Raw genomic sequence first — 15,185 nt, forward strand, 5'->3', positions numbered from 1 at the left:
TTTTTTTTTTTTTTTTTTTTTTTTTTTTTGCATATGCAACTTAAAAGCCACTGAAATTTAGACTTGGAAAATCTGTGTCTAGCTCATCCTCACTGCTTCGAGTCTGAAAGTAACTCTTTAGAATTTACCAAGTCAGCCTAGTGTCAGCCAGCACTGCCCTGGGGCATTACTTGGCTATGCGTCTGCAACAAATAACCTTTCAAATATTTTTGTTTAGTTTTGAAAACAAAGCAAATGCATTAAGGCTGAAGATCCATCAGGAGTATGAGCCATGTTATGAACAACAATGTAATTTCCTGAAAGTGAATTAAATCAGTTAGTACATGGAATGCTAATCAGACATGCAGCACTTGGTCATGCTGTTCACTTGAAAGTTTGTGTGTTCAAGGTCAAGACTTACAAGATTTGCTTTTTCTTTGGCTATTCGTTTTTGATCTTCCAATTTCAACTTCTCATTCAGAGAGTCATTGTCCTGTTTCAATTCATCTATTTTTTTCTGAGGAAAACAAAAAACCCAAAAAGGTCAAACCAGTAATTGAGTGCTTATATCTATCATGTAGCTCCCACTTGTTGCAAAAAGACTTGTTTTCAGGCAAACCCCAAACAAACCTCTAATGATTCCTGTTTCTCTCTAAAGGAAGCCTCAAGTGATTTCCTTTCCAGTTCATGGGCATTCTTGAGTTCTGAAACAAATACCACATTTGTAGAATTTTAGATTATTGCACAACCCCCCCCCCCCATATTTTAGAAGATTCATTAGTTCAAAGGATCGTAAGTGTACATGCAACAATAGTAAGGAAACAGTAAAATTAGTAATGGCTATTACTCCTTGCAAACCAGATAAGCAGTCCGTTTGCTTTTTAAGCATTTGTTGATCAATCTTCATACGCCCATACTACATGTGAATTGCCCACTGAAATGTCAGTTTGGAAAGTATTGAACTGTATGCAACATATGCACTAAGCAATCATCTGGCAGCCAACCAAACAATAAACATGCATGCCAAATCAGACCAGGACAACACTGCTACAGAGACAGCTGTAACTGATTCATCAAATATTTCAGAGATCTCTAAAAGAAGAATTAATTTTCACTTTGTAAGAAAGTGGACTTCTTAGGACTTGCTCCTTAGATGTGAGGGGTGTTTCACCAGTGATTTCAGTGAAAGCAAGAACTGAGTCAATAGAAACTAGTAAGGATGAACAACTTCAACTAAAACATACTAAATTAAGATGCGCTACAGTCTTTAGAATCAGCAAGTTGCCTTAAAAGGAATAGCTACAGATTGATCAGTCATCTTTCCCCTATCCACCCCCCAGGGGAGGAACCGAATTTCAGATCTTGGTTCTGAGCTACTACCAGGAAGAAGAGTCAGCCAGAGAAATTCCCATTCTGACCTGGAAGGATCTAAAAGTGTCTTCACTGTATCCAGTTTCAAAGAAAGTTGGTTTTGTGTGGTTCCTTAACACATATCAACAAAACTAGAAGCAGTGATTATGTCACTGAGCTTGAGATTTTGAAAGTAGTCAAGTTGACAGAGACATTTGCTAAAAAGACAGAGAAAGCATGCTTCTACATCTCTTGGACTGCTTTAAGAGTTCTCAGCATAAATACCCATTATTTAACAGGCTGGCTCTAGACATTAATCCAGTCATGTCATTACCTTCCTTGCACAATGAAGACCTAGGCCACAATGTGTGCACGGCTACCTATGCATAGGGCAGGCTGTCAGGAGGAAGAAAAAAGGGGTAACAGCTTGCACTGCTGCTGCTGACCAGCAGGGGGAGTTCTCTCTGGTCAGCAGTACCACTGAAGGATTTAAAATGACTCTACTAATAGTAGAGTCATCACCAAGGACCCCCAGAGTCTCCCTATGAAGCAAATTGGGAGAGGGGAGGAGAAATCCCTCCTTAGCTCCCCGCACCGGCACATTGAGCTGGGGACATCCTGCCTGGCTTGGGGTCTCCCAGACAGCAGCAAGCTGGGGTGAGGGTCGGGAGGAATCCCTCCCACCAGTGCAGGGAGCAGGGGATATCCCCTGCCTGGCCACAGGCAGCCCAGATCTCCTAGGCCAGTGTTTCTCAACTGGTGGGACATGAAGGCCATCTAGGTGGGACGTGGAGAAGTGGCAGACTTGCTGCCGGCACTTCCAGGTTTGCTTGTCAACTAGCTGCCGGGGGACTCCCCAAGCTCATCTTATCATCATGGTGGGATCAGGGGTTTTGGGACCAATGGCTGGTGGGATGAAAGTTGGAAAAGGTTGAGAATCGCTGTCCTAGGCAGCAGCATGCAGAAGGCAGGGAGGGGAAACCCCCAATTGCCCCACACCAGGGCAGGGAAGGAGTCTGTAGTACCCTGCCCAGCCATGACTGCAGTCTGATGTGCTGGGCCGGGGAGGGCAGAGGAAGCACGGGCCAGAATTCTCCCTCCTCCCCTGTGTTTGCTGCTGCCCAGGAGACCAGGGATGTACTGTGGCTGGGCAAGGTAAACTGGTTCTGCTCCAGCCAAATAGGGTGTCCCTGGCTTCACATGTGGGTGAAGGCAAGTTGGGGGATATTTCCCGTCTCCCACCTCCTGTGCTTGCTGTTTCCCGGGAGAGCCAGATGTGCTGTGGTAGGGCAGGTATCAGCTCATCTGCTCCAAGCTCATATAGTGGGTGGAGAGCAAGGGGGTGTATTTCCCCTACAGAGTGCTGCTGAATAGTGGAAATGAACTTAGTGCTCAGAGTTACGTTGGGGCAGGAGTTTCCTCCTCTATCTTTTCTTTTTTTCTTTCCCCAAAGAAGCTTACACTGGAGATGGAGCAATGCACCCTGGGATGCCAGAGGGCCTGCACGTTGCTCTCACACTATGTATTCCTTGCTACACATGAAAATAAAAGCTGGATAGCAACCAGCTATAAAAGTGAGCATGCATTTTTGAGGTCTAACTTTATATCTGGTTGGAGCTTTAAACAGTGTGACAGGTGTTTTGCAAGCGTAGCTGGTCTCAGTTAATTATGCAATTAACTAGTTAACTGCACAATATCTGTAACATGACAAGGGAGCCCCAGATAGAGGCTTGAACATAAAATAAAACTATTCAGTCCCAAAAGAATGTCATCTAATGATTATCAAGACTGTTCCTGATTGGTAGAAACAATGAGAGCATATTAAAATGGCACATTTACTTGAAATGTTTATATGTGTAGCTTATCTACTGCCACTACTTGAAAGAAAAAACCACCTACCTGAAAAAGAGGATTCATATTCTTTCTTCAGCTCTTCTATTTTTTCTGAGTGGCTGGTTTCAAGTTCTAGCTTAAAGTTTTCATGTGTAATGTTTAAATTGTCAACCTGCAATATGAAAGCAAGTTTTTAAGAGGGTTTATTTTGTTTTTAGTATCTTTCACATGCGCAGAATTGGAATTTTAAATGACAAAGTGAAGAGTAAATTCACATGCAGCAGCCTTTTTACCCAGTAAACAATAAGAGGGAAGTATCTTCAAGTAAAAGCCAAAGTCAGCCAACAACCCACTGATTTGGAACATCCCCAACTCCAGCTCTTTATAAAAGTCAAATGTACTGACTAAACTAAAAATAACCTCACTGTTCACATAACTGCTAAAGTGGCATATAATGTGGTCTAGGTAGCACATAGAAATAAATAGTGTAAGACAGAAGAAAATAAACCATCTGCAGTGCTTTGTAGATTTGAAAAAATGCTTAGGACTTGCTCAAAAACAGGTTTCACTACACACTGGCTTAAGGCTGGTGAGCTGGAAGGCAACAAGGAATTCAGATGCCAATTTTTTTTTCTGCTACACCTTTTAAACTACCGTAGATACAAAACCATCATGCATTTGTAGCAAATTCATAACAAACCATGGGATTTCAGCACCCTCATTTAAAGATCTGAAAAGCGTATTTTAGTTGGAAACATGTTATAAGTTATGAATAAGTGGACTTTAACAATTCAACTGGTCCCATTATTAGACAAAAACTGTGATTGATGGGAGACTGACTTACAGTAGACAGAAAAGAATTTTTACACACTTTTTAAAACCTGTATACAACAAATAAGCCAGAAAACCTCTAACTGGGATGTGAATATCCCCTACACAGAAAGCTTCCACAGCTCTATACTCCAGGGAACATTTCTAAATCAAATGTCACTGACTTGCATAGGTGACAGAACGCTGGGGCTAATGGGACTTAGGCCCCCCAGTGCAGCTCCATTGCTCCAGCACCACTACCACATCCCACTGGCCCAGCACTGCTCCCAGTGTGCCACTCCACTTCCACATGTGGGAGGGAGGGGCAGGGATCAGATGTGTGCGCCACACTCCATCCCCACCTTTCCTGCCCCTCCAAATAATATTTATTTCTGCGGCCTATGCTGACCTGCTTTTGAAGTTGCTCTTTATATTTCTCAGCTTCTTCAATGCAGATACTTTGTAATTTCTCACACTCAGCAGTGTAAAACTCTTTAAGCCTTTCCTCCAGCTCCGCTAGATCATTTTGGTGTTGCTGATTTAGCTTTTGCACGAATCCTTCGTAAGCAGCTTGTAACTCATTCCGGTCTTTCTCCAATTTCTCACAAGCTGCAGAAGTGGTTACTGAAAAAGTGGTTAAAAATTGTTAAAGCTACCATAATTCTGCCACTTCATCTCCAAACACTGAAGACAGCAGTGGACATTCCACATCAGACTAAAATTATGACACAAACAATACGGCTGTAAAACTTAGTGCGACTTTCAGGGCTATTCTACGGGCTACTCTCCTGAAGAGCTCCTGGAAAATATATTAAAAATTTATAAACAGATTAGAGTAGATAGACAGGCATATAGACTGCTTGGCTCTGTAGTGAGATAAAAACAAATCAAGTAAAGTAGCAAACCCAGTTTAAGCTTCATTATAGCACTCTCGTCCATGCAGTGAATTTTCTGTATCTTGAACTGTCATGTTTGTGGGTTTGTTTTTTCCCTGTTTTTGCCTTTTTTGTTTAATCAAAATCGGGCACAGCTCCCTTCTGCCTTCTAGGGCCGTGCCCATCTCAGTGAGCCCCAGAGCAAAGCTTGTCTTTGACAGGGCTCCCAGTATGCCAGCCATGGCAAGGCAAGTAGAAAGTATTCTAATTTCTGGCTAGCCCTTGGCTTGCTCATTAGGACCTCTACTGTGAAGAGGAAGATGAGAGTCCAAACACCCCTAAGGGCAGGGAGACAGATGGAACAGGTTGAAAGAGGCTGTAGACCTTAGTCATCCACTCCTGGGCAAGTGCCCATCAAATAGTCATTTGTGATGGATTCTTGGCAGCTGAAATCTTGGGTATTCATATAATTTCTTGCACATTCTCAGGAGAAAAAGCACTGCAATGAAGCAAAGTGGCCAACAAAGCATGCTCAGAAGGACAAATCTAGTATAAGGCAGAAATTGGATCTAAAAGTCTGTGCAAGTGACACTAAGCATCATTTGTGTCAGCTCTCAATGGCTAAATAGCACTGGACACCTGAAAGGGAAATAGGGTTTAAGTTGCTTGACACTCACCCCACTACCTTCCCTCACTGCCTACCCCTCTACCACCTGGCCTCCTAACACCTGCCTCCATGCAGTGGCAAGGGGGGCTACTTTAAGATGACCCTCCAACAACTCAATTCTATACACAGAAAAATATAGAAAATTTATAAATTGTTTATGTATAGAATCGAATTATTGGAAGGTCATCTTAAATTCAGAGTTGTCTTGAAGTCAAGTAAATACAGTAGATTTCTTGCAAAAAAGCTTTGGGATTTTGTAGGCAAAATTAGTTTTGTGATTAGTTCCAAGTACAGATAATGATGCAGCAATGCATCTTACTGACATGGCCAGCATAAGGGTTCACTTCTGACACCAAGCGAGCGTTTGAAATTAAACATCTAAAAATCTGACAAGATTGCCAACAGAAAAAGGGCAATATTCAAATAAACATTTGCTACAAGTAGTTTGCACAACCTACAAACTTATGTACAAAATAAGAGTAAGAACGGTATGTCACTGCACAAGACAATATATTGAAACACACTAAAAGACAAGCTGTGAAAAGAAAAAAAGGCAATCAGTTCCCTATCTTAACCACTTACTGATGGTAATTGGATCCTGCAAAGAGAAAGCCTTTACTAATTCACACTCTTTTGGAGAGGTCTGTTAAACTCAATGTTTGTTTTTCCTTACCAAAATGGTCTTTAAAGTTAGCTTTGAAAGAAACTCCTTCGGATACTGGAGGATGCTTTCCATCAAAGTAAAACCAGCTGTGGGTTTGGGTTTGTTTGGGGTTTGGGTTTTTTTGTTTTTTTTATACAAATTTTCAACCCTTTAATAATAATAATAATAATAATAATAATAATACACTCATTAGACAAATGGAAGCTTCATAGTTTTCATATCTCACCATTAACTGCACCATTCCTCCCTCTACAATAAAAAGCACTTCCCTCCACAGATCCATATTTCAACCATGCTGCCGTTACATTTAATGGAAGTTGAACTAAGCAAGGTTACAAATTCAGAGAACAAGCACAAGAGATAAATGACACAAAAGCCAGAGATCAAAGAAATACTTTCCACTTACCCATTAAGTCACTTCACTTGAGATTGCAGCACTCAAGCACTATTTCAAGCCTTCAAACTATGCTTCTTACTATAAGAACCACTATATTTAGCAAGTACAAGTAAATTGACTGCACCTTTCAGCTAGGTCCAACAGCATTTTCTGCCACTTTGCAGCAGCCACTCACCTTGCACTCTGCCCCTCAGTGCATTTAGTACGGAGAAAGTATTACAATATTTAGGCTATTTTACACCTTCCCACTGTAAGGGATACTTGTAATGCTAACATCTACTCTGTTTGCAGAAGGCCTTTGAAATTTGGCAAAGAAATACCGTTTTTGGTCCCATAAAATTCATTTCAGGTTTAACAGTCAAAGTGCCATCCCCATCTCACTTATGTTCAACAGAAAGATTCTGGAAGTGTGGCAGGATGGTAACCAAGGAGCATTCTAGGTGAGCAGAACTCATGACACCCTGTTGCAACACCACATACTACATGAGCGATGTCTGGAAGATTTAAAAACAGGGCTGGACAGAAGAGCTCAGCCAAACTTCCAGTCCCCATACCACTCTCTCAGACTCGGCATGGGGAACTCAGCAGTTTATGCCTCCCAAGGAAGAATGGCATAGTGCAAGGTAAATGACTCCCACTCCACTCCATATCTTTTGTAAGTCAGGATAGCCTGAGCACCCTTCTCCTTCAACCATGCCTTGAATCAAGCACATAAGCATGATCAACTCATCTCCTTGCTTCTCAAGACACTGAAAAAGTAACTCAAACGCCTGCTTAGTATTGTCATCTCCAAAAGGGACGTGCAACTATTCAGAGGTCCTCTCTTCCCAAGGAAAGACTTGTTAAGAGATGGAACAGGAAGCTTAACAACATGGAACTCCTTCTTTGTTTACTATGGACCTTCTCTAAAATTTTGCCAGGAACTACTTCCTTATGGCTTCACCCCCACTGAGTACAAAGGCCTGTTGATTTGCCTATTGCCTTGGAAAACTGCTTCTCAACCAATGAGTCATGCCCCCCCCCCCAGGTTCCTTGAAATTGAAAGTTGTAAAACTTTCTAAAATAAAAACTTCTTCGCCTGTTCCTTACATGCTGAAATTTCAAAACTCAAAGCTTCTCACAAGCATTCACATGTCAGAGACTGTTATTATCAGATTTTCTTTTTTTACTCCTACTTTTATAGTGGATGTAATGATGAGAAAAATTTTACAATGCAATTAAAGGATTGTCAACTAGCAAGTCTGGAGAAACACTGCCTAAGTATGTCAGGTTTCAGGCTCCCCGTGTAATCTATTAAAATCAGCCTTTAGCCTACGGGCCAAATCCAGCCCATGGCAATATGTCATCCAGTCCACAGGGCTCCGCATGTCTCTAGAAGTCTGGTGGCAGGGGAGAAGTAGCATTCCTCTCCCACTGCCAAATCTCCAAATGTGTGGGGAGTCCTGTGCACAGAGTCCAGCACCCAAACCCAGCGCACAGAGCTGAGTCCCAGGGCCCAATCCTGGCATGCCAAGGACAGTGCCATGTCCCTAGTATCCAATCCCAGTGCACAGGGGGCAGGAGGGTGTAGTGCTGTGTCCCAAGGGTCCAATCCTGGCACAGTAGGGTCTGATAGTGCTGCCAGGCCCCAGGGGTCAATCTAGCTCACAGACAGGCCCCAGAACCGGTGTAGCTGCTGGCAACCGCAGAGCCCGGGCTGGGGGGCAGGGGCACAAGCAGGGCATCCTGCGATTTACCCCTTGCCCTCATTTTGTTTTTCTGCTATGCCAGCACTCCGGCACCTTCCGAGGTAGGCACTGTGGTATTTTTCAGCACTTTAGCCAAAAAACATTGCCTACCCCTGGTTTAATACAATAGATTAACTGGATTTAATTAAGGGTTAAAATGGCCAATTTACTAACTCAAACACAATAAAATAGTTATCCCCAGGATACTGTAAAGATCATTTATAAGTATTTATCTATGCAAGGCCCATCAGATTGAGCACCTCTCACTGTATCATAGTAATGACAAAGAGCTCCTTAATGCAGGATACCAGCAACCAAATGCAGAACACCAGCACAAGAAATGAAGAATATTTTAGCAGTATTTTGTGGAAGATGAGTGCAGATTAATTACAAATAGCAAGCATTTAACATCAAAAGTTTTGTGATAGGGCCTCTTATTTACTTTCTCTATTTTCTGGGAAGATTTATTTTTACCTCACTTGGGACACCTCACATCTATTGGAAGCTTTTTTCATTTAAAAAAGTATTAAATTATTAATACATTATTATTAAATATTAAAATATTTGGTTCAATGTCAAATAACTGCATTTTTCATGCATTTTAAAAAAACTTCTTGTTTAGGCTTAGAAACTTCAGTATAAAGCACTCCTTTTACTACAAAATAAGTTAAAGCTACTTTTGTTACTGAGCTAATAACAAGACTACTGGCAGTAAAATATTAAACCTGAAGTTCATATTCTTGGCTGGTCTGCTACGATGAGCAGAGATCCTGGTTTTCTCTGATAAAAAAGATCCCCAATTTTTGGATCTAATCAGTGAAAACCAGGATCCATGATGAGACAGGCTGGCTAGTACCAGATTTGACTCCTTGTAAATAGGCAAATATTCAATGTAGAGGTGTCAGAACACAACACCGGGAGTTCACGGCTTTCACTCTCTTGAACAGCAATCCTATCAGTACACTTTTGCCCAGCACGGGATAACTCCCTGCCTCCCCCCAACTTAGTTTGTAGTGCCTGGCAAATTAGAAGCCACAAAAAATCTCATTTAAACCAACAGCTAATAAAGCTATTTAAGCATACCTTGGCCATGTCCATATGTTAAACATGTCAGCAAAAGTTCACATTAATTTACAGTGGTTTTTTTAAGCAGTTTCAATAAATTAGGCATCACATAATGATGGTTGTTTTAAAGAGTACTTTGCAGAATTAAATAGAGGTACTGTACACATTAACAAAACAGATTTCTGTCTTGTACCCTGCCCTTTTTCTAATAAGAGGGGAGAAACTTTACAAATTTTCAGCTGATGCTATTCTGGGTGGGACAGCAGACATTTTGGAAGAGAAACCTAGGATTCAAAATGATCTTGATAAGTTCGAGAAATGACCTGAAGTTAACTGGATGAAATTCAGTAAGGTCAAGTACAAAGCACTGCATTTACAACAGAATGATCAAATGCTTCAATCATTTACAACAGAATGATCAAAAGGACCCAGGAGCTATAGTGGACCACAAGTAGCATGGGTTGCAAAAAAAGCCAACATACTGGGATGTGTTAACAGGAGCATTACATACAAGTCACAGAACTGATTCTTCCACTCTACTCAACTCTGGCAAGCCCTCATGTGGAGTACTAGGTAAGTTTTGGGCATCCTCCTTCAAGGAAGATGATGTGGGCAAATTAGAGAGTCCAGAGGAGATCAAAAAATGATCAGCGGCTTAGGAAGCACAACTTCAAAGAAAAGTTGGAGAAACTGGAATTATTTAGTCCAGAAAAGAGATGGAAGGATTTGATAACAGTCTCCCAATACCAGAAAAAGTCATTACAAAAGAGAATGGTGACAGACTACAGCAGTGTTTCCCAACCTTTTCCAGCCTGAGGCACATTTACATTAATAACATTTTTCTGCTGCACACCTGTTAAGGCATTCCCCATCCTGATACTTATTGCAGCTCATTGCCATGGCAAAATTCCATGGCACACCTGTTTATTTCTGGAGGCACACTTCTGTGCCACAGCACACTGGTTGAGAAACACTGGACTACAGACTATTCACTGTGGCTGCATAGAAGCGGACAAGGAGCAATGTTATGAAGTTACAACGAGGGAAAATTAGGTTGTATATTATTAAGAAAAAACTGTCTTACCATGAAGGCAGTTAAGTACTAGAATAAATTACCTAGAGAGGTTGTGAAATCACCATCCCTGAAAGTTTAAGAGCAAGTTAGACTAGCACCAGGCTGGATGGTTTAGACAAAAAAGAACCTACCATGAGCAGGGGATTGTCCTAGATGACCTCTTCTGGTCCCTTCCAACCCTATTTTTCCAATTATTTTTATGATTAACTGAAAAATATCTTCTAAAAACATGCCTTTTATAGTCGCTTGTTAAAACAAATTAGAAAAGTAAATTTTAAAGTGAATGCTGCATTCAATAAGGAAAAGCACAAAATACTGCACTTGCCATGTTCAAAACAATTGCCACAGTAATTTTAAGGAATGTAATTGCTACTCAAGACATCACACTGCGCAGAAAATATTCAAATTTCTTCAAAGCAGATAGTAGCAAAGTATGTATGCATTAGCCTTGTGAATGAAGTTCACAAGGATTTTTCTATGTCACAGTATTGCAGTGGATGAGATTTAATTCAGGGACAGACAAAAGGGTAAACAGAAGTTTGGATTATCCAAGTGCTGCATGCTTTTTCGAACTGTGTAAAATTGTTTATTACACCTTTGTTCCATCATACATCATTCTGCAGTGTGGGGTAGTTCAACCTGTGGCACATGCTAGAAGTGTTACAGGCAGTCTACGTTTGGCATCCAGCAAATCAGGAACGGCAGGAAACAAAGAAGAGCAGCAAACTAGACAGGGTGCATCAGGGCAAGGAGCAGAAAGCATCGCACCAGATCAGGCATAGAAGGTAATCAGAGTAGTACATGGAGAATGCAGGGCTGAGTGGCAACACACCTGCTAAAAAAAGCTGGCTCCCACTGGTTTAGCAAGCGAAGAAAAAGCTAGTTTCTGTATTTCACTTGTGTACTGATAAACTAGAGAAAAAGCAAGGTGTTAACTAACTAGGGTTTACACAACTACTCTGGGACCTCTAAATGAATACATTTATGACCAAAGTTTTCAATGTTTATGGTTGCAGGCTGGGAGTTGCAAAGGAGCTCAAGTTAAATATTTGACTGCTGAATTTCTGCTCCCAAAACCTTCAAAAAAACTGGAGAAAGAGGAGAAGCATCCAACTATAATTTTCTACATATAATCACTGAAGATTCTATGCAAACTTACAATAAGCATAGCAACAAGATCACTATACATACCTGCATACCAAATTTTTAAAGGGTTTATAAACATTAATTAGGCTAAGAATTACCCCAGGAAAAAGGATAAAAACAGAACAGAACCCAGAAGTGTGCTTGTTAAGCTCAACAGAGCGTAATCTAAGAAGCCTCACAGTGGTTTAGTATCCGCCAGTAGAATTATTAGAACAGATGTGCTCAAGCTTTTGGCCCCGTGGGCCAGATGAGAAAAGCAGGGTCAATCCATGGGTCAGACAAAGCCCCGTGTGCCAGAATTAGGCTTTAGGCCTGGCATCATCCCCTCCCTGCCCTTGCAAGGATCAGGCTGTGGGGCCAAGCACCACTGCTGTACACTGGGATCAGGCCTGAGGAGCTAACCCCTCCTACCCCTGAGCACTGGGATTGGGCCTTTTGGGGCCTAGCCTTGCCCTTGCCTGGCTCTACTCACTGGGACCAGGCACCTGATTCAGGGAGCAGGACCCAAGGCTCCTCACACCCTGTTAAGGCAAGCTTCATGGAAAGTACGATTCAATCATTTCCAGAGGTAAGCATATTGAACAGCCTGCTTTATGAATACTTTAGGACAGTGGTGCTCAGCCTCAGCATCACATGTATTCAGCGTCCCCATGTTTCGAAATGGTGGCGGGGCACTTTAACTAAATCTTGCTGAATCAGCTGAATACACAAGATGGGAAAATGGTGGTGTGCTTTTGAACTAAAACACCTCAAAGATGGTCAAAATGTAATTTGCTACTTTTCGGTCCTCTTGGGCCTTGTGCCCAAGCTAATTTTACCACCCCTATTAAACAGGCACTCTTAAACAGGTGACCACTGCCAAGTCAGTCGGTATGTGAATCTGAAGGGCAAGAGAAGGATGAACTACTATACAGATTAAAGGGCAAGGTGGGGGGGATAAAATATTTTTTGCTAGACATTAAGCAGACTGTCAGACGACCATTTGAATGAAGCTGAAATGCCAGTATTAAGCTTCCCATTTTGCGTGACAGTATTTAAGTGTAAGCCTCAGTCCCAAACTAAGCAATTTAATCAGTAAAAAGTTTAAAAAGACAGACATCAAGTTTTTCACTCCGATAGCTGATAAGTCTGCAACTTCATGTTAAAATGCCATGCAAAAAGTGAAAATGGAAATTTTAAAGATAAAAATACCCAATATCCACACACCTTATCAAACCATCAGCACTATCAGGCCTACCTACTTATATTGCATGAAAAATACCAAGCAAAGCAGGCATTTCATTTTCAATTTTGCACAATACAAAGCAAGAAAGCTGTTGTCAAAAAATTTAAATCTTACGACTTGTAATACATAAACAAAATATAACAAAATTAAAAGTTAGATGCAAACATTTGACACAGAGAAAAAGGCTTTCTTGATAATTAGCTGTAGGATTCAATGGACCACGATAAAAGCCAAGCTCAAGTAACTCTGTTCCTGGCTGCCAGCAAATGCCCACCTTACCAATCACTACAGTAAAATAAAGCTGAAAATTAAGTGCCGCAGCTACATGTAACCAGACCTATAAACACCATTCAGTTTGGCAGGAATAGTATTCACAACTTCGAAGTCATGATAAAAATAAGATTTTAGCTTTTCAATAATAAATGGCATGTATGAAACGCCAAAGCATAGGTTATTCTGTTCTAATAATACTACCACAGTGGGTCTCAACACAATGAAAACTAGCTATAAGAGCCCATTTGCCTCACCTGCCACTGCATTTTAATTTCAAAATAGGTTTATTACAGGATTATACCACTTTAAGATTAAGACCAAAAGACACCATTAAAACCTGTTAAATTCAACTTCAAAGTTGGCCAAACTAACCCTTCTGCCTTACAGTTAGTCTTCGGCATTATAGCTGTCCCCCAGGATGATTTAAGCATTTAATGCTATTACTCTGATTGCATTTCCTGCTGTTAATTTTACACTTATTTGCCTACAAGTCCGTAAAAGAAAGAAAATATAGCACAATTTATATACCAAGTTTTGCAGCTTTGTTTAATGGACTTGGCCAGCAAGTCTCTGTAGAAACAATTCACAATTTAGGCATCAAACAGGAATAAATATGCAGACAATAAGACAGAAAGTGAATGTTTTGGTCATCAGATACATGCTTCCTGGGGAGGCCATCCTCAGCTTACCCAGATCAGCGCCAGGAATTCAGTGAACCCAGGGTCATCCTGTCAAGACTCCAGAGAAATGCATTGCTTAAGCATTTGAACAGAAATCAGCCAGGCAATTCAGGACTGTTTTCACAATACCATGATATCTGTCTCTCTCAACTCCTGTTTTGCTGCATTCCTCTTTTCCCCAAAATTAGGAAAGTGGATCCTTACCCAGCTCTCCTCGTAGGTTAACAAGCTCTTGAGATAACTCTTCATGATGTTTCAGCGCTTCCTCCCTCTGTGGAAAAACCCCCCCCAAAAAGCCACATGTTAGTTATTAGTGTTTTACAGCCAGCCAATAATTACCTTGTGTGCAATCTGTAGAAAAACAACAGGAGATGGGAGTGAGAAGCCAACATATGAATCATTCAGGGTATGAGTTTTGCTGCCACAAACAGGCGGATGCTCCTCAGTCGTTAAGGAAGTCATTCCTTAAAACAATTTCTTACAAATTTTTCCTAACATTGCCTTTAGCTAGAAGAAATGTTGGAAGCAGGCATAAATTTTAGGATGGGTGCCCCCCTGGCTGTTGACCCACAGGACAAGTTAGGCTAAGGCTATGCCATACTGCACAAATACTTACTTTAAGATTATGGGCTCTGCGAAAAGTCAACAAGCCTAAACTGTGTTAGAAGCAGCTCAAGTCTTCTGTGCCAGGAAAAGAACGGGGTAAAGCTAAAAGGAAAGAAGTGGTAGAAGGCAGGAGGTCCTCGGGGCTCACTGGACTGCCCTCACTGAAACACAGGCCTCTGCAACACACTAAAACAGGGACAGGACAATCTCCTGGTAGGAGGGAGCGATCTGGGGAGGTCACGACATCAACCCAAAAGCCTCCAAGAGGCTCAGAAGTTGCAAGCTGCTTGTGCACAAAGCCCACGAGCTCCTGGAAGAGGTGGGGGACGCTGCTCCGAACTTAGGGGCATCAATGGAGCAGGCTGACCACTGGGAAGGACCTATTCCTACAGCATTGTATGCCAACACCAGGCGAGTCCCCCATTGGGAACGACCTTGGCAGAAGAGCCCGTCCTGAGCAAAACGACCCTCGGACCTCTTGGCCATCTCCGTGGGAAGGTGGCGTCCAGAGGGCGGTGCAGCGGGCACTTCAGAGAAAGCTGCGGTCTTTGCAAAAAGCCCAGACAGGGCAGAGGCGGTTGGCACAGAGCCAGGGGACCAGCCAGATTTGGACGTTGGTAATGAAAGGGGAAAAAGAGAGGGAGGAAGGAAGGAAGGAAGGAAGGGAAAAGAGGAAGGAAGGAAAGGGCACCAGCCCCCTTCTCCTTAAGCAGGCTCAGCTAAAAGCAGAGGCAGTAAAGCAGCCCACGCAAGACCCTGGCCCCCCACGTGCCCCCGCACAAGGCCGAGGCCGGCGGCGCCCCCCGCCCCGCG

The 15,185-nt window shown here is 42.0% G+C and overlaps 1 protein-coding gene across 4 annotated transcripts in view; it reads right to left on the reverse strand.

Annotated features, from left to right (window-relative positions):
• The window catches only part of MTUS1 (microtubule associated tumor suppressor 1), a 212,743-nt gene that overhangs the window by 8,566 nt on the left and 188,992 nt on the right, over positions 1-15,185 (reverse strand). For all 4 annotated transcript variants that reach the window (XM_019526124.1, XM_019526123.1, XM_019526126.1 and 1 more), the window contains 5 exons: positions 13,971-14,037; positions 4,382-4,596; positions 3,229-3,334; positions 610-683; positions 401-496 (listed from right to left, as the gene is read on the reverse strand). In XM_019526124.1, the coding sequence (XP_019381669.1) occupies positions 401-496; positions 610-683; positions 3,229-3,334; positions 4,382-4,596; positions 13,971-14,037 (558 nt within the window). The remainder of the gene's footprint in view (positions 1-400; positions 497-609; positions 684-3,228; positions 3,335-4,381; positions 4,597-13,970; positions 14,038-15,185) is intronic.

Source organism: Gavialis gangeticus, unplaced genomic scaffold (assembly GCF_001723915.1).
Source record: "Gavialis gangeticus isolate Ggan-Ray unplaced genomic scaffold, GavGan_comp1, whole genome shotgun sequence".
NCBI classification, from domain to species: domain Eukaryota; kingdom Metazoa; phylum Chordata; order Crocodylia; family Gavialidae; genus Gavialis; species Gavialis gangeticus.